At 42.3% G+C, this 27,978-nt stretch overlaps 1 protein-coding gene across 6 annotated transcripts in view; it reads left to right on the plus strand.

Annotated features, from left to right (window-relative positions):
• SASH1 (SAM and SH3 domain containing 1) overlaps window positions 1-27,978 on the plus strand; it is a 528,498-nt gene that overhangs the window by 404,008 nt on the left and 96,512 nt on the right. The window contains exon 1 of one of the 6 annotated variants that reach the window (XM_038132239.1): window positions 8,075-8,238. The exons of the other annotated variants lie outside the window; for them this stretch is intronic. Coding sequence (XP_037988167.1) covers window positions 8,143-8,238 — 96 coding nt within the window. The 5' untranslated portion in view covers window positions 8,075-8,142. Of the gene's footprint in view, window positions 1-8,074; window positions 8,239-27,978 lie in introns of those variants that run through there. 6 annotated transcript variants of the gene reach the window in all.

A 27,978-nucleotide genomic window follows, 5' to 3' on the forward strand; every position in this document is an offset into this window, starting at 1 on the left:
AGTGCAGTGTGGGCCTGCTTGTATAGAGATGTTTCTCTCTTTTCTCTAGGATTGAAAGAAGTTTCATGAAGTGAAACATGCTATTAACAATATAGGAAAAATGAAATCTACAGAGTGGATATGATTCTCCATTTCTTTCATAACTCTTGTTAGAGAGTGCAAAACAGGTTTTATTATATTTTTCCATGGCAATTGGAAACTCTGATTTGAGAGAGTCCAGAATAACTGATGGTACAGCTTGCTGGGCAGTGAAGAATAAGCATTCTCTAGAAGAGCACAGACTCTGTGAATCAAGCTCATGCCTGTGTTTACAGCCACAGCTGAAATGAATACTTATCATCTTGACTACATTGTCAGTCTTGCGAATGCTCCAGATTTCATCACTGGCTTGATGATTTATTTAACATCCTAACACCTGCAGCCAGTGATGTAAAAATTTCAATTTGCTGCTGTTTTTTAAATAATGGAAATATAAATTCTGGGTTTTATTTTTCAATAAAAGAATGAAGATGAAGACCTAAATGCACCCTAATGACTTAGACAATTGAAGCTGAAGCACTCCAAAAGACTTACTCTTAAAATTTCATTATATTTAAATGCAAGTGTAATATTCAGGTCCCTGACATCTGTGATTTTTGAACCCTAATGATTACAACAGAAATTGCAACACAACTGCTTTTCTGCTTGCTGTTCAACTGCCATAAACTCTCTCTTTATGTATGTATCTGGGCTTGCTGCATGGCACACAGGTCAGCCAGGGCCGCAGCTCTGACATGGGGAGGACACCCCTGTTTTAGTCAGATGTGGTGCTTTGGAGAATGGGCAGAAGGCATTTAAAAGGAAAGACAGGGCAGCTGTTAGGAATGTGAGGGAAGAGAGCTAATGAGAGGTGTTTCTAGGGATGGAAGCAAGAGGAGAAGCTCTGGTGGTGGAGCAGGAGAATTACCCCACCAGAAACTGATCTGAAAGAAGAGGTTGAAGCCAGTACATTGTTATCCAGTGGCTGCAGTAGGGAGAATTGACCTCAGGCTGATGTGATACACAAGCTAACATCAGGTTATCACATCTGGTCACCTGTGCCTAGTTGAGAGCATCAGGCAGGTTTCTTTGGTCAGCTTCTGCATTAACCCATTAGGCCCACCTACTCCTTTGCTGCTAATGTATTTATGTGACTTACAACATCAGCTTTAAAAGTGCAAAGCCTGAGCTCAGTTCTGAATCTTTGTGGGACTGAAAGTCAGGCTTTGGTAGGGTCTGTTTTCTGCTGGTTCAGATGGAGGTGAGAGGAAGGGGGAGTGTATTAACTTTCAGAGAAACATTTGAGGAGAATTTTTGTTCTGCTATGTTTTGGAGCAGTATTTATATCCCCAGTTGGGCAACTGGGGAATGGGTGTTAGGTGAAGTGTGGAGGAGGTGGCTTTTGGATGGATGTGATCTCTTCTGAATGAGAAGCTAAGCAATTCTTCCTCTTTTGTTTTCTTCCAACTGTCTATAGTTGACATGTTTGGGTCACGTGTACTTTGTTGTAATAATATTTTGTTAAGGGCAACTCTGTAAAATTTTCTCTCTATAACATTTTTATTTAAAGATCTGAATTTGCATTTCATGCTTGGTTGCTTTTGCGAAGATAAATTTAATGAAACTAAAATTATTGAAAGCTCTTGGGTTTCTATTTCCAGGGAGTATTACTTTTAAAAATGTTTGTTTCCCTTTCAAAGGGAGATGCAATAACCATAATCTCTGAGGTGCATACATTTTTATCTTAAAAATTTTTTCTGGTCACAAAGTGAGAAGTAATACAAGTGTCAGTCTGTGAGACTGGTCATCGCTGTCGATGCTCTTCTCATCTTACCGCAGCTAACTTGGAGTGATATTTACATCAGCACTGAGCATCTCTGAAATACACAGTTACCACACACTACTGAGTTGTACCTTATGCTACTTTTATGATGTGCTTTAGGATGAGATCATCAGACTCCTTTTCATTAGTAACTTACTAAGAGTTTCAACAAAGGAATCAAAGGACACTGTACTTGGAAGGACAGGCTGATGTTCTACTCCCAGTTTTGAGGCTAGCTTTTCACCTCTTTTACTTCCACAGTTCTAAAATTATCTGGGAGAAGAGCAGCCAAAGGACACTGAGCTGAATACTTCTGTCTCTATGGCCTTTGTAAGTCTCTTACAAAAAAGATTCGTATGCATCCCTTCTAGCAGCCACTTACGAAAACAATTCAATCCGTAGAGCAACCTCCTGTGAATGACAGTGCAGAGACTACCCCTAGGTATCTCAAAGGATGCTGAACTCCTTTCTGAAAAACTAAATAAGGTTTTGAAAACATTTTGTAAAAAGTGCTGCAGAAAGCTAAGGAAAAAGTGAATGCTAATTATTTCAATGCTGACAAGAAAAAACAGCACATCAAGACTGGTTTTGCTGTGCAGGTGGAGAAGAGGAGATGCTGAGTTTAGGTGGAGAAGGCAGAAGTAACACAAAGAAAAAGAGTCTTAGTAAATTCTGGAAAATCTCCAGGCAGTGCCTGACATTGTGGGAAGCAGTTGGAGTCCTGATCTGCAGGCACTTCTGGAGTGGCTTGATGTGCACCTAAGCAGGATCATGGCTGTGGTTTCCTTTGGGATATGTGTTCCTCACCAGTCGTGCTCCAGCTCCCAGAGCCCCTCCACTGGCTGAGCTAGTGCTACCACCTTGCAGTCAAGAAATGTGATGCTGTGCTCCATGACTGACAGGGGAACTGGGCAGGATATGAGAGGCCTCTGTGAAGCAGGAAAGGAAGGATGTGAACCTTTCCTTTCTCCTTATGAGTCAAAAGATATCCTTCCAGGAGGGCTGTGACGCTTGCTGTGTTTAGATTTCTTTTCCTTATATGATTTGTCATGTAAAGTCACAGCTACTGTATTTTAAATGAAGCCTGACAAGCTTCACAGTACTTCTGTGTCTACTGAGTGTGGTGCTAGCCCAAAATATTAAGACTACAGGAATAATTCCACTAGGCATATATCTCTCCCACCTTCTAATTTTTTTTTCTTGTAGAATACTGATATCTAGGGGAATGATAGATTGGGTGTAATGAGCAGAGTTCAGACTTCTGTCAGAATAAAGCAATTTGTTGTTCCTAACTGCTTTCTATTCATAGAATTAAACAGATTTAACTCCATCTGTTTTCTGTTGGGCATATTAGTGTGCCACTCTCACTGGGATGTTCTGCTCTGTTCATGAGGCTGGCAGTAAGACTGGGAGCTGACAGCTAAACCTCTAAAAGAATAAATAATGATTTCTGATCATACAGCATATAGTATGTGATCTAAATATCATCAATTTTAAAGCTATTGGATAAGTACTGTCTGTATCACTTCTAAAATCAGGAACATTTTATTTTCTATAGCTAACTGGCAGGTGCTGAAATATGACCCTTTTGGAATATATATGGATAGATCATGGATGCAGGATGGATCTTGTACTCTCTCACAGTTCATGCATGTACATTCTAGGAGGGTCTGGGACAGTGATAGCCTGTTTGTCAGATCGACTGATGGGTCAGGTTTGTGAATCCTCATTCTATCCCATGGCAGAGAGCAGTTTTTGAAGCAGCTGCTGGCTTGTTTGCTTTCTGTTGGAGAGCAGCTGCTGGCCCCTTTGGCTGATACAGGTGATCCCTACTCCAAAGTACCATGCTGCCAGAAATAATACTACTACTTAAACAGTTCTTAAGGAAGAACTTAAGGGGAGAACTAAAAGAAATCATATTTTAGAAGGACTTTGAAAAAAAAATGTAGCAAGGACAATGAGATAAAATTGTTTTAAGATAGATCTTGATAAGTTGATGGGATGAAGCCGACAACCACTAAGAGCTGCATTTCCAGTCAAAGACTGTGATGTGAAACTTTCCGTGTTTCAATTTGATGACCTCCACCAAGCAGGAAGAGGGAGAGAGCTGAAAGGAGATGCAATCAGTGGTAATAGGTGTTCCATTGTAATGTGCTTGTGTTAAGAGTTTTAGGGCTTTGGCAGGTCACCTGCAGGAGCTAACTGGAATTTTTATTTCTCCCTTTCCCTGCACCTCTCTGCATACAATGGTTTGCTTATTTATTTCTCTGAGGCTTTGATGTTCCTCTTTGGACTTGATCTACTGGGCAGGGTGTTGTTAGCGATGTTGAGAAACCTCATGTGTTTTGTTCATGCACGCAGAGTTAATTGCCAGGTCTCTGAGCAGGAAGCCATTCCCCTCAGGTCATTTATCAGGAACTCATGAAGTTTGGTGTCCATTTACTCTGTGGAGCATGATCCCCTTTCCAAGGCAACCTTCCATATAGTTTAAAATTGATACCAAAGTGCTCAAGGATGTTGATTTCTTGGATTAAATGCCTTTGATGTGGGTGACAACAGTTATGATAGTCTGGTTATGATAGTGCATTTTGGCTTTTCCAGTTTATTTTGATGCATATTTCAGTTTTTCCCTATTAAATGCTTTGTGGAAACATTTATGTGACATTGGGTGAGGTGGCACACACCACTTTGGAACAGAAAGTTTGTCCTCTATTGCCTTAATGACTCAGAGGTTTGTGTTTGAGGTTTGTGCTTTTCACAGAGAAAGAATTTGTCCTAGTGAAGGCCATCTCCCTAAACCCTCAGTAAAGAAAGGAGAAAGATGAGCTTCTCTATGGCCACCTTAACCTGGAGCTAGGAGTATTCCTCCAGAAGCAAATCCATCTCTCCTGAATACAGACCAGTGCTCTCCAAGTTGGTTAATCCTGCCTGGTGTGTATGTGTGGGGAACTCATACTAACTTTACACCCACGTGTAGCTGATGGAGTGATAGGAAGACAGGCTCACATGCACAGTGCATCTGCCATAACTCGGCAAGACTAGATTGACCACATATGTGTCAATTGTTTCCATCTCCTCTTCAGAGATTTGCAGAACAGCCACAGGGAACTTCATAGACACTTTGCAACTGCAACACACTGGGGAATCGTATCAGGATTGCTGCCCTGCTGCCTAGTGCTGCCTGAAGGTGCACAGTGATCATTTCTTCAAGATTTCTGAAACACAGCTGCTCAGAGCTCTAGTGAAATGTCATAAACATCTCAGGAAATTGATCAGATTTATTTTTTTCCAATAGCTGTAGAGAGGTCCAGCACAAGATGCTTTTAGAGAGCAGTCTTTTGTAGATGCTGGAGTTATCATCTAGGCAACTACAGATAAAACTGCAAACAGAAACTGTATTCTAACATGCCAAATTTCCAGTTATTTCTTATTTTGTAGCAGCAGTTGCAACACAAAATACTGCACTCATAGCTGGGCTTCAAAACCCTTTTAAAATCTGATTTCCTGCTTTTTCTAAAACCCCTGTACTCTTGTTGCAGCTGATTTTTGTAAAATACTCCTGGGATTTAGTTCTGCAGGACATTGGCTTCATTAAATAGAGGACCCCTGTCCTGTCTAGGAGGAGGGGGTGATTCTACTTGAGAGAAGAGCAGGGAATAATTTTAGCATGTCATATTCATTTAATGTCCTGTGAAAATGGCATGTTGTGAATGTCTGAAAATGCATAAATACTATAATTGCAAGACCATAGAAGATGGTAGCTATTGTAAACTGCCATGGATTTGTTTTGATTCTCTCATGTCCATTTGCTTTTAAAGCAACTGCGCCTGGAGTCATGTGATTTTGCAAGATCTTTCTTTCCTTATCTCACTTTCTGGAAATCAAAGGCTCTGTGTTTCAAATTAAAGGCCGAGGGGAAGTCTGCCACAGCCATGCATCATGCTCCTCTGATGAAAGCTGCTGCCTCCACAGAAGGGATGACATAATGGCTCAGGAAGCAACCATGGGACCACCACAATTTACAATCTAGTTTCTGTTACCTGTACTGCAAGGCTGAAAAGTGTGGCTATTCAGGACCGGCTTCTGTAAGTGATGTAGTCATCGTTGCACAGAAGCAATGACCTCGGTTGGCAGGGAGGAGCCAGGCAAGTGGGAGTACTGCCCCTTGCACCTATTTGATCTTAATCTGTTGCCGCCCAAGACACAACAGTGAGGGTGGTTAGGCTGTGTGCTGCAGAGTTGTTATTTTGTTTGTTTGTTTTTCTTAATATGCCTCCATCTATAAGAAAGGCAAAGTACAGAAGATAAGTGTGTATGATGAGCCCAGAATACTTAAATCCTGAGATCAAGTGAGCCTTATTCAGATATTTTGAAGTAGATTGACATTACTACTGTAAGTGGTTCAACATGAATTTCAGAGGGTCACTCAGTAAATTACCCCTGACTAATTAAACCAGTTTTGAGCTATGCAAGCCATCTCAGAGTACCGAGAGACTTCACTGACACGCCTTTAGTCTCGTACTTAATAGGTTTATAGTTGTGTACAAGTTAAAGGTCTATTAGAAGAGATTTTACAACTGGTTTGGGTCTTTCATTATTTCTCATTACTAGTCAATAAGATGCATTACACAGGGTGTATCCTACATGTGCGTCCTAAAGGAGGGTCAGTCATCACCACTTTCTCTCAGCATAATTCTCTTTTAGTTTTCCTGCCTCTGCTTCCCACCTCCTTTTCTCTGTTTAATTTGTGCTGTTGACCACTCCAGCAAAAGCTGCAGTAACCAAGTGCTTAAAAAAGTCTTGTCCCTTTCTTTGTGTGGCAGTTGATGAGAAAGGAAGTGTTTTGGCCAGCTTTTCTCTCCAGTACTAGCCTGCAAACTAAATCTTAGCTTTGAGGACAGAAAAAAAGCATTGCTGAGAACACTGAGAGAAGATGAGTGCAATAACCACACTTTTCTTTATTCATTCTCCAGATACTATTTTTAGCCTTGACAGCAAATGGTGTCATTTGTTGCTCCAGCCCTCCCAGGCCACCAGTGCTGTGCCCTCAGTGGGAGCCTTGTCAGCTGTAGGGCTGGCGAGTGGGCTGAGGGAGGCCTGGTGCCAGGGGACCCTTGGGCTGAACACAGAGCGTGGAGGGGAGCACAGGTTCTAGGGCAGGCTCTGAGTTGTGTTTGGGTGGTGCGGGGCATGTAACATACAGCCTGGCAGTAAGCAGGGCAGGAGGGATGTTGGAGAATTCACTGGCTGCTCAGCTTTGTGAGATCTCAAAATGCTTGGCCAGCATGTGACAGCTGCATATCCATTAAATACATCACTTTCCCTGCCATCCTGGGCAGACAGGTGCTTCCAATAAATGGCAGCTTGAAACAGGAGCTTTTCAAGAAGCATCTAAGCATTTCAAAGCTTAGGAATGAGCACTGAAAGATTTCCTTGCTGCTGGTCACAGCAGAAGCTGGGAGTGAGGTGTGAGGTGGTTGGATAGACCTTCAGGTCATTCTGCTGACCTCGGCCACTCCTTCCATCCACAGGCAGTGGGGTTTGGCCACTGCTTTTAATGTGCCTTCCACAAGAATTGCGTGTGTGTGGGCACTTAGCAGTTTCCCAGGTAGAATGCAGGAGAATCGCTGCTGCTGTCTGTAGTTAGTAATTATTTAATTTGACTACAATGGGGATTGGGGGTGGTAGCAGGGAGCATGAGGCACAGACGTAGGGGAGGCAGCATTCTCACAGTCCCGCCCCAAGGGCGATAGGTGACAGACCACCGCTCCTCAGGAGAATGATGCGGTCCCGGTCCCCAAACTCTAAACCTGAACAGGGTGCCCCTTGCCCTGTCGCCGTGTAACGCGTGCGGCTGACATCTCTTCCCAGAGAGTCTTTCCCCGGTGTTAAGAAAGCGCTGTTGACTTGGCCGCTGGAGCTCCCGGCCGTCAGGCGAGGCACCGGCACGGGGGTAACGAGCATGGCAACAGCAAGAGCTACGCGGGCGACCACGCGTGTCCCGACACGGCTCTTGACTTTTGGGGTGCGTGCAGCCGCCGGGGCGGCGCTGGGCCCTTTGTTGCCGCCCCGGGGCGGCCACATGCGCCGGGCGAGCCCCCGGGCGGGCGGGACGGAGAGGTTTTGGGTCGCAGCGGCCGCTCTATCGCTGGGTCGAAAGTTTGAGGGGCGGTGGCGGCGGGGCCGTCCCGCGGTGTCCCGGGGCGGGCCGGAGCGGGGCGGGGGAGGATGGCGGGGCGGGGCGGGCCGGCCGCGGCGGCGGCGGCGGGGAGCCGGCGTTGATCCGACGGCCGGGCCGGGGCATGGAGGGGGAGCGGGTGGACGGCCCCGCCGCCCCGGCGGACAGCGGCACGTCGGAGGTGTTCGCCCAGCTGTGGGCGGACGTGATGGGCATCCTGGTGAGTGTGGTGAGGACGGGGTCTGGGACCGGGGCGGCCGTGGGGACAGCCTACCGCGGGACGAGGGGTTGGGGTGGGGGGATGGAGATGCTGCGGAGCGTTCGCCGGGTCTTCCCGGCACCTGCTGCGGAGTTTGCCCGAGTTGGAGCGTGCCCGCCCTGTGCGGGCGCGTACGTCCCAGAAAAAAAACTAACTTCGCGGGCAAAGCCACGGGTTGTATCGGTGGCCGCCTGCATCGCAGTTCTGGAGTAGAGCTCTTTGGGCTGTCGTGGTGGAAGGGGCGGAAGGGCTGCGCCGAGCACCGCCAAGGAGCAGCTCCATGCAGGGGCTGCCCGCTGGCGGGGACGCACCCGGGAGCGCCGGTTCAGCCGGATCAATGGGCGCATTGTCCCCGCGCTGGCCCGGCGTGCCGCCGATACGGGGCAGTTTGGGCTGAAGGCGGTGTCGCTGCAGCCCCTGCATCCCCCGCACGCGTTTGGGGGTGAAGCCCCGCGCGGGGGGGGCGCTGCCCCGGTCCCCGGGCACCCGCGGCACTCCCAGGCGCCGGCTCTGCAGCTCTTACTCCCGGTAGTTTTTTGGAGACGAGTTGCTCGGTTACGGCCCGTGGAGTTTCTGCGCCGGTGATCTTCTGTGGAGAGACTAATCCTCGTAATTCACTGGTTACAGACAAAAGAGATGGCCCCAGTAACGAGGGCTCAAGGAATTACGTTTAATGGGCACGTAGAGTACCGACAGGACGGACTGGATGGCAAACAGTAAAAATACAGGAAGAGTCTATCCTTTATTTCTACTTGCAGCGAGAGAATAATATTTACTTTAGTTGCAAGATGATAATTACCGCAGAGGACTGCCACTCGGCAAAAAAACAAATACTAACGTTATATACGTACTGGAGCTGGCAGCCTTCCAGCGATACAGGAATGTGGTAATCAACAGTGGAGTGCCTGTTTATTCATTTTAAAAGCAAATGAATAGGCTTGATGCGTGTTAGTTTTTGTTGTTAACATTTAACCAGCAGACATTAAAGAATATTATGAGAAATACTTTTGGAAAACTGCCATGGAATGTAATAAATGGTAAACCCGTAGGATGTAATTCAGAAGAAATGTTATAGAATTGAACAGAGAATTTAATTAACATTTTATGCTGCAATTTTTTATGACATGGACTTTATTGTTAATATTCAAAGTCAGGTTCAAAAACTTGTCTTATTCCTTTTCTTCGTAGAAATTCTCCATTGACTTGATGTTCAGTTTAACAGCACCCAACTGTGTACACTTTTTCACTGTTAATGATTTTAATCTTAGAATGCAAGCGGAGTCAGTTCTGCCAGTTTGTAAGGAGCACACAGTTGGTACTTTATGAACAGTCTCTTTCTGTCTTTTTCTGGCAGGTTTCAGTACTGCATTTAGTAAGACCAAAGTGCTATTGGATGCCTGGGAAGGAGTTTTTGAGGAGGCCAGACCAGCAGCCTAGCATGCTGAAGCTCAGCACAGAAAAAGATCTGATTGTCACACAACTAATAGTTTGAATAGGTTTCTTTTGGCAATACACGCTAGTTTCCTTCCTGAGAAAGCAGAGCAATTTAATTATTATTTGTCTTGTAAAAAAACTATGCTAAAATAATTTGTCTTAGAGTTGGTCAGCTTTACAGAAAGGAATCATCTTGCAATTATGAAGTTGTTGGTTTATATCAGTTGCGAACATCACCCAGCATTATTAGCATTTCTTACTTCAGTGTTTTGTGTTGCAACACAATTACAAATATGAAAAGATACCTTGTGTTGGGTCTCCTATAAGAGGGAAGACAGAAGTTCTCACTGCATGCTGTCAGTTTTCTTCAGAGGTAGACTTTTAAAGAGTTTCTAGTCTTTCAGGCTGCCAAATAAGGTCCTAATATGAACTGAGTATAAATTTACTTAGTGCTCTGTCATTATTTGAAGGCAAGGAAGAGGCAGCTCCAGTGCCATTTCCACTGCTCATCTTTGTGGTGCGTTGAGCTTTGTCTCTTTCAAACCTGTGCTGCAAAAGGCAAGCAGTGAACAGGAGTTGTGCCTTCCAAATGGGAGTCAGTAGCTGTTTGGTTGTAGTCCATGATGCCCCATCAGTGGCCTGTGTAGCTGGCTTACTTCTTTTGCATTGTCAATTATGTGAGAGCATGGGTCTTAATTTCCTGGGATCTGTAGCAGTTAATGACTCAAACTGTCTGGGGAGCACAGAGGTAGACACATGAGTGATTCACTGGGGATGGCTCTGTATATGAAGAAGTTGGTGCAGTGACATGCTGGCCAGGTTGGCCCTGCAACAGCCTGGAATCTTCAAAGGAATGCACTATCAGAGGGAGAGAGCCAGGAGAGAAGAGCCAAGATCGCTCTTGTAAGACTCCCACCTGCAGTGCTCCATCCAACTCTGGGGTCCCCAGTACAGGAAAGGACATGAACCTGTTAGAGCAAGTCCAGAGGACGGCTGCCCAGATGGTCAGAGGAATGGGACATCTCTCCTGCGAAGAAAATGCTAAGAGATTGGAGTTGTTCTGCCTGGAGAAGAGAAGGGATCAGGGTGACCTCGTTGCAGACTTCCAGTAGCTGCAGGGAGCCTACAACAAACATGAAGACTTCTTACAAGGGCGTGTAGTGACAGGACATGGGGGAGTAGCTTTAAATTAGTAGAGGGTAGATTTAGATTAGATATTAGGAAGAAACTCTGTACTGCAAGGGTGCTTAGGCCCTGGCACAAATTGCCCGAAGTTGTGGGTGCCCCATTCCCATAAGTGTTCAAGGCCAGCTTGGATGGGGAGCTCTGAGCAAATTGGTCTAGTGAAAGGTGTCCCTGCCCGTGGCAGGGGTGTTGGAACTAGATGATCTTTAATGTCCAACAGACACCATTCTATGATTCTGTGATCTTGGAAGGAGAAAACGAGAATGAAATTAAGAAAGAAGGTGATCATCATACGTTTGTTGATGGAATGAAAGAGAAAAAGGCATTCTTAAGCCATGATTGTAGGATGATGCAGGGTGGAAAGAACCTCAGGCAGCATCTCGCCTATCCTCAAGCTGAAACAGGGAGAGCTCTGAGATCAGGTGAGGTTGCCTGGGGCTTTACTCAGTTGTGTCTTGAAAACCTCCAGGGACAGAAACTGCACAATCTCTCTGTGCAGCCTGTTCTAGGAATTTGCTGTCCCTATGGTAAAAAATGATGTTTTTCAAATAAGTGATAAAATGCCTGATTCTTCCCTCCCCATACTGAGAAGTTAGGGCAGTGGGGAGGAGGAGGGGAAGGTGTTGCCTTCCTCCTGCTGGCACTGCTGGAAGCCTTGTGGAGTGTGGTGGTGTCTGCTCTAGGTGCTGAAGTAGGAGGAGAGGCCGTAGTGTCAGCCCAGTTGATATTCAGTACTGAAGTTACTTGAAAGACAAATTGAGCCCTTCTCCATATTTATGTGGATAAATATATTTCATTGTTTCTGTATTTTTAGTTGCATTCCATAAAATAGGATCTCATTAGGAGGAACTTGTGATGGCAGACCCAGGTCTGGAGGGGAAGCAGATACTTGTCAAGTGCTGCTTGTAAGGAGCATATTTTATGGACTTTGAAGTCACATAATATCCCTATACTTGATAAATACTGAGTGTATGCTTGCAACTGTACTAGGTCTTGCTGAAGTAAATGTGACTTTTCCCTTTTGCACTTTTCTAATGAAATATTCCATAGGTGCAGCTGTGCTATAAACACCTCAAGCACTTTGTGCTGTTAATGGATAACAAAAGATAACCCAAGATAGATAACAAAATTATACCCAAAAGCTTTCGCTTAGTCTGTAGCAAGCACATGTTGGAATTTACTGGATAATTACAATTTTCAGTGTTTCAGAGCAATAGTGGATGTGGGAAGTGTATTAAGGTTTTAGAGAGAGGTGGACTGTGAGTGGTAGTAAAGAAATTCTCTGTGTTGCTAAAACTGAATGCTATAAAAAGGGATATTTTTGGTATAGAATCATGTATTGATGTGATGATCGCAAACTGTTTGTTTACTATGTGAAGGTCTAAAAGTTTGCATGTTATGAGATCTGAGAACAAATTTTAATATGAAATTAAAATAAGGAACTTCATTCTTTTAAAGATGTACTCTCAAAACATGGGCAATTGACCTCCTCTTGTTTATGCAAAGTTCTTCCTTTGTATATACGTAGGAGAGATATCTGGGTCAAATCCTGACCTTAGTGAAATCACTGGCAAAACTCTGATCAATTGTCATAGGAGTTTCACCAAAGAAAGTGTCTTATTTGTGTGAGATTTTGTCTTCAATGTCCAAGATGCAAAAGATACAACAGAACTTGAAAGAGATGCCACAGAATTGGAAGTCTTTCAAGCTTTTTATTTCAAAGCAGTAGCTAGTTTCTTGTTTCAAACTACTGAATCAATTATAACAGCTGAAACAAAAAAAAAAAAAATTCTTTTTCGATAGTATTTTGCAGCTATGCTGAGAGAACCAGTGCTTTCCCACCATCTACTGTTAGTTGAAGAAGACAGAGTATTTTGAGGACAATAAAGCTCACTTGGCTACCAAGAGCCCTCCTATTTACATATATAATCTATCTTGGTCTCTGTGTTTAAGTGACTATTTGAATTTCTTATCAAAGTAATAAAGAAAAAACCAAAAGAGAAAAAGACGCCAGCTGATAATGCTACTGTGATAACATGTAATTGGATACTGGCTAACATACTTTAGGAAGAGGAATTTGATATTAAGCCAGGGAGTCGGAGTATCTGGAAGGATCAGGGAAGTAGATCCCCAACTGATAAAAGCAGTCGTAGAACTGCCAGGAGGAGTTGTGGCAGCTAAGACCAGCCAAAGGTTTCTTCCAGGATTGCTCTGCCTGAAACGCTCATTGAATCACTGTAACCTCTTATGGAAATCTCTGCACTGCTGCTCTCTCAGTTTCTCATTGGGTGACTCTGTTTTTCTGGTGTCAGATTGGTACCAAAAGGCCACTCCAGCTGAGATCATGGATGCTCAGCACAGCTCTGTGGAAATGTTCAGGTAATGGAATAGCTGCTTCAGGTAGATATGCTTTTGAAAATGCAATATACTTGTTTTTTTATGATTTGTATTGATGACATGTCAGCATAGTGCCCGTGGCACTGTGTAGTTAACTCAAAACGTGCTGTGGGATGTTCTGATTCAAAACATTTTTGTTCTGACTTCAATTTGGAGCACGTTTTCTAAAGCATATCCCACTTGCAACAAGAAGGACAAACTCAGAAGGCCTGGTGTCTGCTTTCAAACTGGCAGATATTATTTTTTCTATTTTACAAAACCATGGAGGGTATTTTGCTTTCAAATAAAGAAGTCAAAAGAGAGAGAAACTGTCAGTGTAAATGTTAGATTCAATTTTATAATTTAAACTTAACCTGTTGCATCTCCTTTGCCTTTCCATGAAATGTTGTGCCTAGCAATGCTAATCCCTTTATGAGGAAAGACAGCTCACAGAGATAACCTTTGGTCTAGGCTTTTTCTTGCACGTCAGGGCACATAAAACAGATGTCTCGATCAGAGAGTTTAGTCCCCATAAGACCCTACACCATGAGGAGTGATAAGAGCTTTTGGTTCTGGTGCCTTCTTCATTCTTTCTTGAAAGCAAATTCTTCCTCTTGCTGATTTGCTGTGAATACCAACTTGGAAATACTCTTTTTCTTCATACTTTTTTCATCTTTTGAAAGTCAGTCGACCAAGCTCTCTCTGTTTTTTAGGAGCAGTGGAATACAAGGTTGCTAGAATTTGCCTGTAATGATGCCTTCTTCCTTTTGTGGATATGAAAAGAACGACAGTCTCAAAGCATAAAGAAAATGTGGAAATTGATGTGGAAAAAGAAAAGGTGTTGCACATGAGCACTTAAAGGTCTTTTATTACATGGAATGCAATATACTACGCTACAAATGTTGGCTACCATTTTCTATGGTCAGGTGAAAACCTTTTATTTTTAGTGTATCTTAGAGCAAATGACATTTTACAGAGGCAAGTAATGATTAGTTTAACTTAGTCTGATGCTGTGTAGAAATCTGTGTAACTTAGTGCTGATTGTATGAAGTGCTGTGCAAACAGGAGCAGAGTGGAGGGACTGGGGCACAGAAATGGAGCACGGGGTCACTGCTGGATGTGGCGTAGGGCCAAGGGACAGAGGGAACAGTTGGTGCCCAGGGCAAAGGAGTTTGAGTCAGATTGTCTCCTTCCAGACCTGGGTTGAACTGTTCTAGTTTTGGCCCTGGGCTATGTTCCTTCAGGATTTTTTTCCCTTCAGAGGTGGTATTGTGAAGGAGAGGGTGCTCAGTGCTGTTTCCTGCACCTTTCTGGGTCACTCTCTTGTCGTTTGGAATCTGTGGTTGTATATTTTCCTTCATGCAGCAGCCCAGGCCTCCTCCTTTTCTGCTCAGCCTGTTGTGACAGTATTAATTGCCATAGAGTGCACACTGTGTTTGGACTGTAGGAGGTTGAGAAACACAGGAGGAATAGGAATTACTTTGAATTTACACCCAGCAAAGTGATTTGTCACAGTAACTGTTTTAACATTGGATGCTGCTAACAATTTTCCTCTTGGTGATTGCTTGATACAGCTGATGACTAATGAACCACCTGGCATTATTAGTGATGGGAGGAGGAGGAAGGTGCTTGTGGCTGCAGGGATGCTGAGGTGCCTTTGCAAGGATATGGATTCCATGTTTTTCATTGAGAAAATGGGCAATAGGAAGAAACTGGGTATCGTATGTGCAAGTCTAAAAATCAGGTTTCTACTATAAAAACATGTTCTCCATTAAAATGTATGTGGACATGTTGTGTGATAAGGTAAAGAGGTATGAAGGGGTTTTGTTTCTGCCTGACATCAAGAGACAACTCATTGGCAGGGCATGTTTTGGGCACAAGGGTTCGCAACACAGATTTCTGTTATTGAAAATAACAACATTGAAAATAAAAGGAGCTACCTGTGCCCACTCCTCCCTCAGTGCAGTTGCTGTGGTGTGGGTCAGGTCTGGGCATGGTGGCTCTGCTTTCATCTTCTTGAGGTAAGGGGAACGTTTTTCCTGGCTTATGGTAATAGCAGAACTTTCTTGTCTACTGCCGTGTTTTGAAATACAGACTTAAAATGTACCAGGTTTATTTGAGCTAATATTAATGTTATAAAATACTTGATGGTGTAGGTTCTAATGACACCTGTATAAGTATTTTTGAGCTACAGACTAGTTTTAGAGGCATGTTTCCTATGAAGAGCTGGAGAGTAGGGATTGTATAACCTGTCTGGAAAACAGTTTTAAGCAGGGTGCAGCTGGAAAATTGGATGGACAAGGTTAAGAGTATAATACAGTGATTTATAAATCCCACTTTCAGGCCTTTTAATAGAAAGCCATACAATGAATTGGAGAGCTGGTTTCTAATATCCATGTCACAATCTGAGTGCAGTCTGGTTGGAGTGTTGTTGCAGATCTGCTCTCCTTCTAGCCCATTAGACTTTGGTGATTTGACTTCCCCGGCCCTGCATGGACATGGGGCTATGCTCTTGACATCGGTTTGCATCATCAGGCCTCCAGATGAAGATATGTCATTTTATAAACATACACCGTGAAGGTTACAAGCATGGTAATATAGTTATCTAGAATATGAATACATCCTTTTATGTTTCATTATTGTCACTGTATTTATAATGATATACAGTGCTTTTTGCTCTTTGTAGGTTACAGCCTACTAATATTTAATCTCACAGTGTTCTCCACCTGGACTGTATTCTTTGTGTGTGGGAGTGTGTGTAAAGGAGATTAGGTAACTGTTTAATATAATAATAAAAGCAGTGCTTTGAAAGCTTTGCAGCAAGCGTGATGAGAACTGATAGATGATAGTGGAACCAGTACCATGCTTGTTACAATATTAAATTGAGAGTATATGAGCAATCTCTTGGTCGTGAGATGCTCCTAACCCTCTCAACTGCAACTGAAGATGCTTTGTGCAGTGCTGATAGGTGTGTGATGAAAACAAAAGATAAACAAAAGATAAAGGGTCTACTTTCTGCACTGTTTACCTAAAAACTTGAGGAGCCTAAGACACCAGTTTACTTATAGTGGAGCAGTGTGTGGCCTGTAGGCTTTTAAGAAAAAAGGAAAATCCATCTTTTGTTGTTCTTTCATAAATTCAGATGAGTTGAGCCTCCTGCCCCTTTTAATGCCAGCACCAGGCTGACCCTGCTCTGCAGAGCTTGCCCTTTGCTTCACTGCAACCCCAGCACAACTCGATGGAGGAAACAGGAGAGCTCATTGCACCATGGTGGCACTGTTAAAAGTTCTGTCAGTGAGTCCACATCCACAGCTGGAGCTTGGATGAAAGCACGTGCTAGAGCTGATTGCACAGCATTACATTGCGCTTCAGAAAAAAAAGGCATTTTAGGCTTTTAAAGAATTCTGCTTGCCAGAGTAATATCTTGTGAGTCATAGGATATACCTTTAGAAATGATATGTCACTGCTGAAGAATCTGTGGGTTTTACACATTTTTACACTTGCAGGGATGTTTGGATGTTTGTGTTCCGCCTGTTTATTATCTTTGTTTATCTGTATCTGTTACGGTTCTGAAACATTTTCCTTCTCTTTTGATTCTGTGCTTGCTGTTTTCCAGCAGACACGTGCTGCATATTGCAGCTCAGGAAAAAGGGGTTTTTACACCAGAAATTTCTAGTGCAATCCAAGGGATGGAGTGCAATTTGAAAATACTTATTTTCTGTTGCTAAATTAAGAATCATCTCCTTTTACCATCCATGTCAGACATGCTTCATATGGTTATCAATATCATTGCATAGACTTAATGCAGCCTTAATTTATGCAGAATAATATTTAATACTTGTTAGTTTTGGAGCTTTAGTGGTTGGCCACTTTAGGGCAGTAGCTCTGAAAGCTGATGATAAATCCTTTCCATTTAAACTGCAGCTTATAATCTCTGAGGATGAAAATAGGAAAAATCCTGGTTTATAAATAAGTGTGTTTGTATTCATACATAATATCCACCAACACTTGGAGGTTGTGATTTCCACTCCATTATTAGGTTTCTTTCCCACCTTAGAATTCATAAATAACCATTGTAAAACAGGAAGAGGTGTGAGCATGTTGTATGTCAGTTGTGGTTCCTGTCTTCAAGTTTCCATCTTCAAGATGATTGTATGTTTATGCTTTAAAAACACAATGCTTCAGAGTATTTTTGGGGATATATCATGTTTTATACAGAGGTTGGAGAGAAAGAATTCCCAGTGCAACATTTTATCAGAGGTCTGGTAACGATACTGTACTTCAAAACCAAAAAACCTGGTAGGGAGAGGAAATTTCTAGAGGAAATTTTTTCTTCTGAGGTTTGGGGGTAAGGTCTTTTTTGTTTCTTATTTAATCAGTGGAGACTGCTCTGTTGTAGGTAGTGCAAAAGGACTGCCCCTCCTTAATAACTGTTTTCCTCTCTAGTTAACTTTATTCTGAGTGGTTTACAATGAGACAAGAAATGGAGTCCAATCCTGTGCAGTCCCACTCCTCTGTGGTGCTGTGTACTGATGTGTGCTGAATTGAAGGGACACTGGGATCTTTCAGTTCAGTGAGGTGTATTGTTTCCTGCTCAGCCCAAACCCAGCAATGCATTGTTTAGATTTTGGGTCAGGGAGTGAGTATATATGTGCAGATGGATAAACTTTCTAAAACCTAAACTTTGCAAAACCTAAGCTTTGCATGATAGCTATCTAAATTCAGGAAGTTAACAGGGAACATAAGGTCAAGGACCTCACCAAAATCACTGGCATGATGGTAATGATAAAGAACAGCAGCATACCACATGTGGTGTGTGGCCATGCATAAATGAGAAGGGAAAGGGATCCTTCTGCATACCCTTGTTATCCTAGTCGTGATGAGTCTCGCTGGGTTTGTTTAGTGTGGAGTTTGAGTTCCTAAATACCAAAAGTAGGAGGAAAAAAAAGAGGTGAATGTTCTCAATGTTGCTTTTCTCTCTGATGGAATGGTACTTTCTTCAAGTAATCTTTGCCAAGTTACTTGTGGGTTTTAATCCTTCTCTCAAGTGTACATAGAATACAAAAGATTGTACAAATCTTCATTTTTCATCTGCCAAACCTAATAACAACTACTGCAGAATGCTTACAGATAGTTAATTCTTTTATAAACTGCCAAGAAAGAGGGAGGAAAGGGAGATAAAAAGGTATGTTTACTGGTCCTGACCCTTCTGCCTTCCTTAGGTAGATCTGGTGCTGTGGGAGCTTTGAACAGTTTACAAAACCAAAAAATTAAAAAAGAGCAAAGCAGGGGTTTTTCTCCAGATTGATGCATGTCTTAGGAAAGTACCTCTCATATAAAGCGGAAACAGAGGATGGCAGGGGATGGAGGTGCAGTGAGTCAGTATCCAGAGATGTATTTCTGTGGCCAGAAAAGCGAGAAGAGTCCCAGCTGAGAAGGATAACTTGCAACTGCTAGGAAGAGGGATTTAGAAGGATCATGTGAAAGGAAGAATTGCCGCCTTCATGGCAGGAAATGGCTGGAGCACGCACCGGGACCTTGGCTGGGGAAGGTCAGTGTACAAGCTGACTTCCTGGAGACCAGAGGAGGTGGCTGAATGGCGTGGACGTCAGGGAGCACGTGGGAAGTAAATAATGGACATTTAAGCTTGGTTTAGAAATGAAAATACTTATTTCAGGCACCAAGTAGGGATATGATAGTACAAAGTAAGCCTTCATGTCTAGTTGGTCACACCTTGTTTTGCTTTTGCTTAGAGACAAATGCAGACTATAGGTGGGTAACCATTGATGTGTGTATGAGTCATGTAAAACTAAACCATCAAGGTATTGCCAGCAGATGCTTTGAATGGGTAATTGGTAGCAGAGGGCTGGTTAGCTACAACAACCTGGGCATGAGAGTGTAATTTACTGTTTTCCCAGAGACAGTCTGATGCTCTGTTTTCTTGTTCACATGTAACTCCTTCTTAACCAGCCCTCACATTTCTCAAGCTTTAAAGAGATTGCCATATCTGAAAATACATTATTTTCCTTTCCCTTTGAAAGAGTCTTACAGCAAAATTTTTGTTTTCTTTCAAATCCTAATTCTCTGTGAATGGAGGAGCTTATTTAGTATACATCCTTTGTTTTGAAATTGATAATGGTGCAGACTGTGAGAAGTGATGCAACATCATGCTCAGAGAGCTCCCTGCTGGTTTTGTGTTGCTTCAGATGTAGCCTGGTACAGAAGCTGTCCTACCACTCTTGCTGGGCTTATGGGGTGGTGTTCCCTGAGACTTCGGTCACTTTTTTCATCTGAGAAGCAGAGTCTATGGGGAAACTCCTTCCATCTGAGACTTTCTTTTCATCTTACTGCCATTTTTACAACTAGGTGAGATGTTTTTCTTTGGCATGACAACTGTCCTGGCAAATGGTTAGTTAGCAGGATGTTCGCCTTTTGATGTTCATGTCACTATGCATAAAGAAGTTGCTCAGGGGCTTCACTTGCCATCCAAGTCCAAGTGTCTTTATCTGTGATTGTTTTCTTTCAGCCTGTGGTTCAGGGCCTTGTGTCAGTGAGAATCAACTACCAGGTTTTGTAGAGACACAATTTTTTGGTGAGCTTCATTAACACTCAGGTTCTGCCAGCTTCTGCTTTTATGACCTCTTTAGCCATATGGGGATTTTCAAATTGTTTTGTGCCTCAGTTTGAGGTGCATATGTGATGTGCAACACTTGAGTAACTAATTCAGTCTCCAATAAAAGCAACATAGAATCACAGACTATCTGAGCTGGAAGAGACCCATAAGGATCATTTAGCCTAACTTCCTGCTTCTAACAGGGTACCTAAAACTGAACCATAAGACTAAAATCATTATCAGATGCTCCTTGAACTCTGATGGGTTTTGTGCTGTGACCAGTTCCATGGAGAGCCTGTTTCAGTGATGGACCAAAATCTAGAACATTTTCCTAATGTCCCATCTGAATTTCCTCTGATGCAGCTTCATTCTGTGTCTTCGTGTCTCTTATCAGTGGGCAGAGCCACTGGAATGACAGCAGCCACAGGATTAAGCTCTTCCTTGAAACAAGCACATGACATCCTTCATGTCCCCCCTTCAGACAAATATGGGCTTGAAATACCTGGGAGATATGGCAACCAGACAGTTATTGAAGCCCAGACTCTGTAGGATGTGCTCTGCTGATAGGCAAAAATATTCCTCTTCTATTTGTGTAAGAGGCCTGTTTAGCCTAATTAGGAAATGCTTTGGCAATGATGAAGCAGTGTGAGCACACAGGAACGCAAAAAGCCCTTCTTCACTGTACACAGATAAAGGGAAATGAGTAAATAAAATACGAATCCCTGAGTGGAAAGGATTATAAGCTGGCAAGTGATAGAGTTCTTATTGCTAGGTTGATATCCCTAATTGATATAAACATGAAGCCCTGTGCAATCTGTGGTACTTAAAGGACACGCATCTAAATAATATTTAAATAGATTCTTCATTTTTAAGACCCACTGGAGTGTAATTGTATTCAACTTAATTAAATGAACTGAAACCCCTTGGTGACCGTGCTTTACTGTTCTGAATAAAACACTCTCCAAAGAGACTTGAGGAAGCTTAGTTAAGGCGATAAAAAACCTGAGCCCAGCACCATGAAGTTTTGCATGAGCAGTATTATATTAGTTCATCTGTACGCTGCCTGCAGTGGTTGAGACTGTATTAACAGTGCCGTACCTCTGTTAAGAGTCAAAAGCTGAGGCTTCACTGAAGTGCTTTAGGGCAGAGTCAGCCTTTCTGGTTTCAGATTTGTATGAATGTGAGGTGTCTACTTTAGCTAGTTTATTAATGCTACCCCTCTGTGCCAGCGCAGAGCACGTGTTCCCTGCAGGAGTGAGGGTTTGCAGGGACAGCACAGGCAGGCAGGATGGGCAGCATTCGTGAAGGGGAACCTGGGCACAGCTTGCTTACGGGAGCTACAGGAAATCATTTCTTCTGCTGCTAAGATTACAGGGGGAAACATGGATTGCTGCCATGTTCAATCACAGTTGTTTCCTTTCCTGGTAAAAGATGACCTGTCAGGAAGCGGTAGGAGTGAGGACAAGGTTAGTCCCTGCTTATGTAGAAGTGTTGGGTGTATCCTCTAGGCTGCAAGCTGCTGAATTTCTAGCAGGAAAAACCAGAAAAGGAACAGAGTTTGAGAAAGCAGTTTAAACATCAGCATTCTGGCTTTCCACAGCTGGTAGCTGGACTGCCCTCTGTACTTGCTGTAGTAAATCAAGGGCTGCATCTCTGGGACATGCGGTGCCCTGTGCTGCTGGGCGCCTCAATCAGGATTGCTGATTTCCATACCTACTCCCAAAAAGAGGAGCGATCCTGTCATGCCTTGGTGTGCAGAGCCGAGTTTTTTCACACTTTGTAAAAACAGTTTGAAGTGAAGGCAGCTATTTGAGATTTCCTTTGCCCTTTCTGAAATCTTAACATGGATAGCAGATGAGCACCTTCCTCTTGGAAGTCAGCATCCCAAATGGCACTAGTGGGAGTAAGTAATTGTGCTTGCTGTCACACCCAGCTTCCTAAGAGCTGCATTTCTGAAGGCTGGGATTGTCACTGCCGAGCTGGGTGATGATGCAAGGTGCAGGGCTGCCCCGTAGCTCTTGCCCTGTAAGTGCAGATGAGGCAACAGGCTCATCCAGCCATGAGAAATGTGGGGCAGGCAACTGCATCCCTGCTGGGGGTTCTCCCAACTGCATTTCCCAGTGCTGCAGAGTGGGAGAGGACTGTGCTCTCTCCTCTGCCTTTCACTAGTTGTAGTTGGAGGGAAGGTCCCCTGCAGGATTTAGCTGCTGGGATGGTAAGAAATGATAGAAGGCATGGACTGTTCCCCTTTAGTGGTCCAGGTCCAAAGCCAGTACTGCTGGGGGAAACTGCTGTCCACAGAGACCTGCCCAGGATCCTGGGCCTGGATCTCAAAGTAAAGCAGCAAGGAGTGCACAATATTACACTGAGGAGGCAAGGGGGAGAGGCAGGGGGAACAGAGAAAGAAGGATGAGAATTTTGTTTGAGTGAACTTTACTTTTTCTGGATAAGGTATGTCCTCCTTCTGCCAACCTGTCCAGGGGAAAAGCATAGCACAGTTCAATTTAAAGGCAATCATTCTCTCCTGCCTTGACACTTGAAAAGTAGTTTTGTTAGTGAAACGAGCACATAACCGTTACCAAAGTTGTTTTGTTTGTTTTTTGTTTTTTTTTCTGAGCAACTTTAATACCTTGGGGAAATACTGTAAGCAGGACTTGCTGAGCTTACATACTTGACCTGAGATACTGTTGACTACTCTGTTTGTTTTACCATTAAATATCCAAATATTTTTGTACATGTTTTTTGTTTAGATTTTTTTCAGACTACTCTTTTAAACACCTCAGTTATGTAGTCCCATATATCACAGAAAATTTGGATTCGTCATACTGTGCTGCTACTAAATATAAGGAAAAGAGCTTTAAGGAGACTTCCTTCACTATTGCAGCTGATGTGGCTAACTCCCTGAAATATTTATTTCATCATTTACTTGAGATGTTTGCCTTTTGCCTATCTGTTTCATTAGACACTAACTTATCTCAGATATGAAGCCACCCCCGTAATATATGCTAAATTTCCCAAATCTGAAACAGGAAATTCACCTCCATCTCCTTAATGGTATTTTTATCAGATATATGTACATTTCTTAACCCTTGCCATTCTTTTGTTTACCATTTGTTTCTACTCCAAGTCTCAGGCTAGAACCCACTGCAGCTGGTGCACATGAAGTGACAAATTTTCACACAGTGTGAGAAAAAGTCTCAGCAGAGTGTGCAAAAGGAGGAGGCAGTGAGAGCAAGGGAGAAAAAACTAGTGAGAGATGATGTCAGGTGCCACTATTACATGGCTTAAACTTGTTCTGCTTTACAAGCTGACAATGGCAACTTGCAGCTGACTGCTGACCCGTCTGGTGGATGGTGGTGGCCTTTTAGGTATCAGAGCAGACAAGGGTTTTGAGTTACATTTTGATGAGCTTAGTGCAGAGCACCTCAGGGAAAGGGGGATAAAGGATAATATTTGATTATTAGGGAAGCTGGACATTAAGGGTGCTTTGAACTAACTGTCATGAATAAAATTTGCATATATTCTTGTCTGTCAAGACCTGGTTCTACTTGTGATAAATACCAACTTTTTAAGTATGTTGGAATGTACATTTGCATAGATGCAACTTTTTTGTTAGCATTCATATATTTTTATTTTTTCCATAGAGGACTTATTTGGTTGCAAACCACAGAGAGGGATCCCAGTAGTGTGCTTTTACATTTATTTTAATGTACAGAGGGAAAAGTAGAAATCACATTCAGAATGTTCTTTCCAGAGATGCTTTGTTATACTTTCTAGACAAAGACTTTGGGGCTTTATAGTAAAAAGAAGGGGGGAAAAAAAAAACCTGTGGTGCTACTGGTGAAGGAAACACTTTTTTTTCAGAATTTTGAAAAGAGTAAGAGGGGTTTTTGATGTAAAGATAGGGCAAAGTTTTATATATATTATATATATATATATGTGTGTATATATATATATGGAAAAAAGGTACATAACTCTGTGATTTAATAGAATTTTTTGGGGTCTAGAGTGACTGTGCTCTGAACTCGGTGGGTTGTATCAGTTATTTCAGATAACTGCTGCAAGATCTTTGATATCAAAGTATACCATTGTGCTTTCTGCTTATTGTACAGAATCTATAAGTGTTTTAACCATGCTGCAGAGAGCTTGACACAGTAGTATTACATCTATTTTTGTAACTCTGTCTGTAAAGCCACATAGTTTAATGACTCAACCCTCAGATGCCATAAAAATTAATGGAAAGTCTATTGAATCAGTCTGGTCTGTATGTTCTTTTTGTTCTCACAGTGTCTGGCTATAGAGAGGTCAAGGGAACCATGACAACTTTTCAGCATCCTCAAAAATAGCTGTTCTCAATATAAAAATGTCATGACTTGTACGCTGAGAATTTTATGCCTTCTTCTGAATATCAAGGGAAGCGCTGGCTGCCTGGCCTTGCACTTCTGTCTCACTCCCATTTCTGACCCTGCTGACTGTCAAGACAGGCTTTGAACCTGTCATTGCATGGATAGTGGAATTGTTAACTCTGCTGAATGGAAGATTGTCCTTGCTGAGTCCTAGGAATAGAAGGGAGTATTTCTCTAGCAGCTTGTCGGGTTCATTTTTAATGCAAGCATTTTGAAGCTGTGCCAGAAGGCAAAACATCAGCCCTACTCCTAGCAGAAATACATTGGTAGCAAGAGGGTCAGAAATGTGTAACAGAATTATAATGGAGCTCTGCAGGTTTTCCTACAGATGCCTGTCCTCACTGTGTATTACTGTAGTGAACTGAGATGCAAGCTCTAGCTAGAGAGATGGATGCAGGTTTGTGTTTGGAAAAGGTTTGGATCTGATTTCAGTCTACCTCCTTAGAAAGAACTGTGAAAGAACCTAGAAAACTGTGTCTCAGATTTATCAAGTGCAGCCTGAATTCAGGTATTAGTATATTTTGGAATGCAGGGAGTTCTGCCACGAGTCCAAGGTTGCTTAGGGAAGGATGCAAAGTTTCTCAAGCTTTTATGAGCTCTTATGATTAGTAAAAATATCTTAAAAAGGGTGGCATCTTACTCAAAGTTATCCCACGAAAATCTGATCTTTCCTTACGTTTATTAGGCACAAAAATATTTTCCTGCTGCAGATGTTCTCATTTTTGTCCCTTATCCCTCTTACCCATCTCCCCTTCCCAAAAAAAGCCTGTTTGCTCTGGCCCACATTCTGGCTTTCATTTATGTACTTCTTCGAGCTATCCAAACCAAAGGTATTACTGAAATGCAAGGTCATGTTCCACAAATTTTTAGTAGGTGTCCCTGTTAAAATCTAACTGCCAGAAATAAACTGGTAATGTTTACAGTGACTCTCCACACAGTAGTCCTGTGTTTCAGGCATGGAAATGGATTTTTCTCATCTTAGCTTGTAAAGGTCAAAAAATGTGCCTTTGCCAGGGCTTGATTGCTGCGTGTTGTGAATTAGCACCTTCCCTTAGCCAGTGCCATTCCCACATTAATTTATGCCTTATTAGGAAAAAAAAGTCACGTTGTCTTCCAGTTTCTGACCTATTCCTAAAATCCCAGATTATGCATGTGCTGTGGCCGTAGCAGAAGTGGCTTTTAAGTTTTGAGTGTACAGTTACATTGTGTGCTGTAACCTGCACTGCCATGTGCAGATGGAGACCCATCTGTCTCGCTGAACAAACAGGCTTGTAGCATCCACATCTTTGTACATTGCTGAGATTCATGCAGTTATGTGAATTTCACCCAGGGGCTGGGAGAGTGAGCACATTTATCCAGCAATCAAGACCTCTTTCTTGACATTCCTAATATCTGCCAGAATAGGAGGAGGATATGCTGGAATATGCAGCTTTGTAACACATTTTTCAGATTCTGAGACAGAAAAGTACAGAGTGAAATAGTTGCATTTTTGGAAGATTTTTCTAAAAATCTTATTCTGCATAGAAATTTATGCAGAAATTTATGCTAGTGCCTATTATTTAGGCACACATGCAGATTCATCAAATGTATTTGTTACTTAGCAAATGTTCTTATTCCTCCTTAGCTATTAGTGTTTTTATTTTATTGTACTATTGAAACATGAATGTATTTTTACTTACTTTTACAGCCTGCAGAGCTCTCTAGCAAAACATTTTTCTCTTTTACACTTTCAGATGTCAAATTCAGAGGATTCTGCCAAGACATTAAACTAACTGATGTGCAGTGACCGATAAATACTAACTTTATAATAAGTGCCAAATCATTCCAACTTTGCTTTGTAGTTGCTCCATTAACAGGAATCCCAGTGGATTCCTTTGGTATTCACATGCATATCAGAACTAATTCTCTGGGAATTTCAGGGCAATTCATCATTTTGCTCTGTGTTTTATGATGCCAAAAATGTTGCATGCATACAGTATAAAATGGAAATTTAGGAACACACTTCACAACAGAAAATAGAAATCTGAGAGAACTTCTGTTTTCGTTAGACTATTAACTCTTCATTTTACATTTTACCCTTTATAAATAATGGATTGTGTACTTTTCTGGCTATCAAACTATTTTGTGGAAGAGTCTGTGCTGTAGTGAAGTCTTAGGGGAAACATGTTGTAACTTCTTACCAATGAAGTGTTTGGGGAATGGTTTTCCATTGCTCACAAATTTTTTTTTCCACCAGAGAAGATCTGTGGGATTATATAGTGGGAACATTGCAGTTTGCATGGTAATAAACACAATTGGTGTAAAACACTCTTCATGTTAGTGCTTTAACTGTAAAATTTGTAACAAAATGACTGAGTTTATTATGAGGTTTTTGTTTTAAAAATGTTACTGACAGTTCAGAGAATTTCAGAGGCTTCTGTATTACAGCTATATCAGTAAGAACAAATTTGGAAGCTAAATAAGCTATATATTTTTTCATTGATCACATAAGCTGTCTCAAATATGCAACCTGTCTATATAAAAATGGCACATAGTGGTACATGATTGAAGGCTTATTATATATTACATTGGCTTGTTATTTTTTGTATCAAATAACTGTATGCTTTTTCCTACCTGTGAAACTGAAATTGCTCTCCACATTTGTGTAAACCTATGAAAATTGCCACTGGGTCTTACTCTTTGTGCATCAGAGTGAAATATTTTTTAATATTGTGAGTTATGCTTTTAGCATTCTATTTTATTACTAATTCTAGAGGTTTTTTTAAAACAGCTCAGACTATTTTGTGTGAGACAGTTTAGAATTATTTGGAGACATTGGGGGGGTCAATTTAAAGAACAGACAAAATGTCATGGTTCTTCAGATGAGTTATAATTGTGGTTTAGTGATACCTAAAGTAGGTTTTAGCAATTATTTGTGCAGTAAAAGAATGAAGCATCTTCTCTTTTCTAAGTTTTGCTATGTTTTTAGTAGTGCTTGAAGAATAAAGGAGGATGATGGAGATAGCTCTGTGTAGGGATCAAATTTGAGGTCATATAAATCAAATATACAATCCTTTGTTAAGTTATGACATTTACTTACATGAAATCATGAGCAGATGCTGTCGGTCATGAGATGCTTGCTGTCTTTGGCTTGGGATGGTTTATGTATCTCTATTTCTTTTGACAAAACCAATGCTCTCTGCATTGTTTGCATGCATAAACTCATAAAAGCCACAGACACAAATCCTTCAATTGGCATTTTCCACTGCACCTTTCTGGCAAATTGAGGTGCAAATGCAAATGTTTGTGGTTTTGTTTGAATTTTGAAGCTATGGGGCTTCAAACCTCAAAGCTGTCCACATCTAGTAAGGAGGGTGCACACAGCCTTTGTGGAATGGCAACTGCATAAAGCTGTAGCTGCCCTCAGTCTGGACCCCGCAAAAGCATGTGGCAGGGCTGTAACGAGTATGTATGTGTGCCAGCTGTCTGTTCTCTGTGTGTCAGCTGCATTTTCTAGCATATTGTGGGTTTTTTCTGTTCCTTCATCTTTTTCTGGACATCAGGCTTGTTTTCATTTGCAGCACAGCCCCCCTCATGCAAGCCCTGAGCACTGCCAGCAGTGATGCCTGCAGGGTGATGCCTGCAGCTCTGCTCCTCTGGACACGGCAGCGCTGGTGGACTGGGTCACTTGTGAATTGGCCTTTCTTT

This window comes from Motacilla alba, chromosome 3 (genome assembly GCF_015832195.1).
Source record: "Motacilla alba alba isolate MOTALB_02 chromosome 3, Motacilla_alba_V1.0_pri, whole genome shotgun sequence".
NCBI classification, from domain to species: Eukaryota; Metazoa; Chordata; class Aves; order Passeriformes; family Motacillidae; genus Motacilla; species Motacilla alba.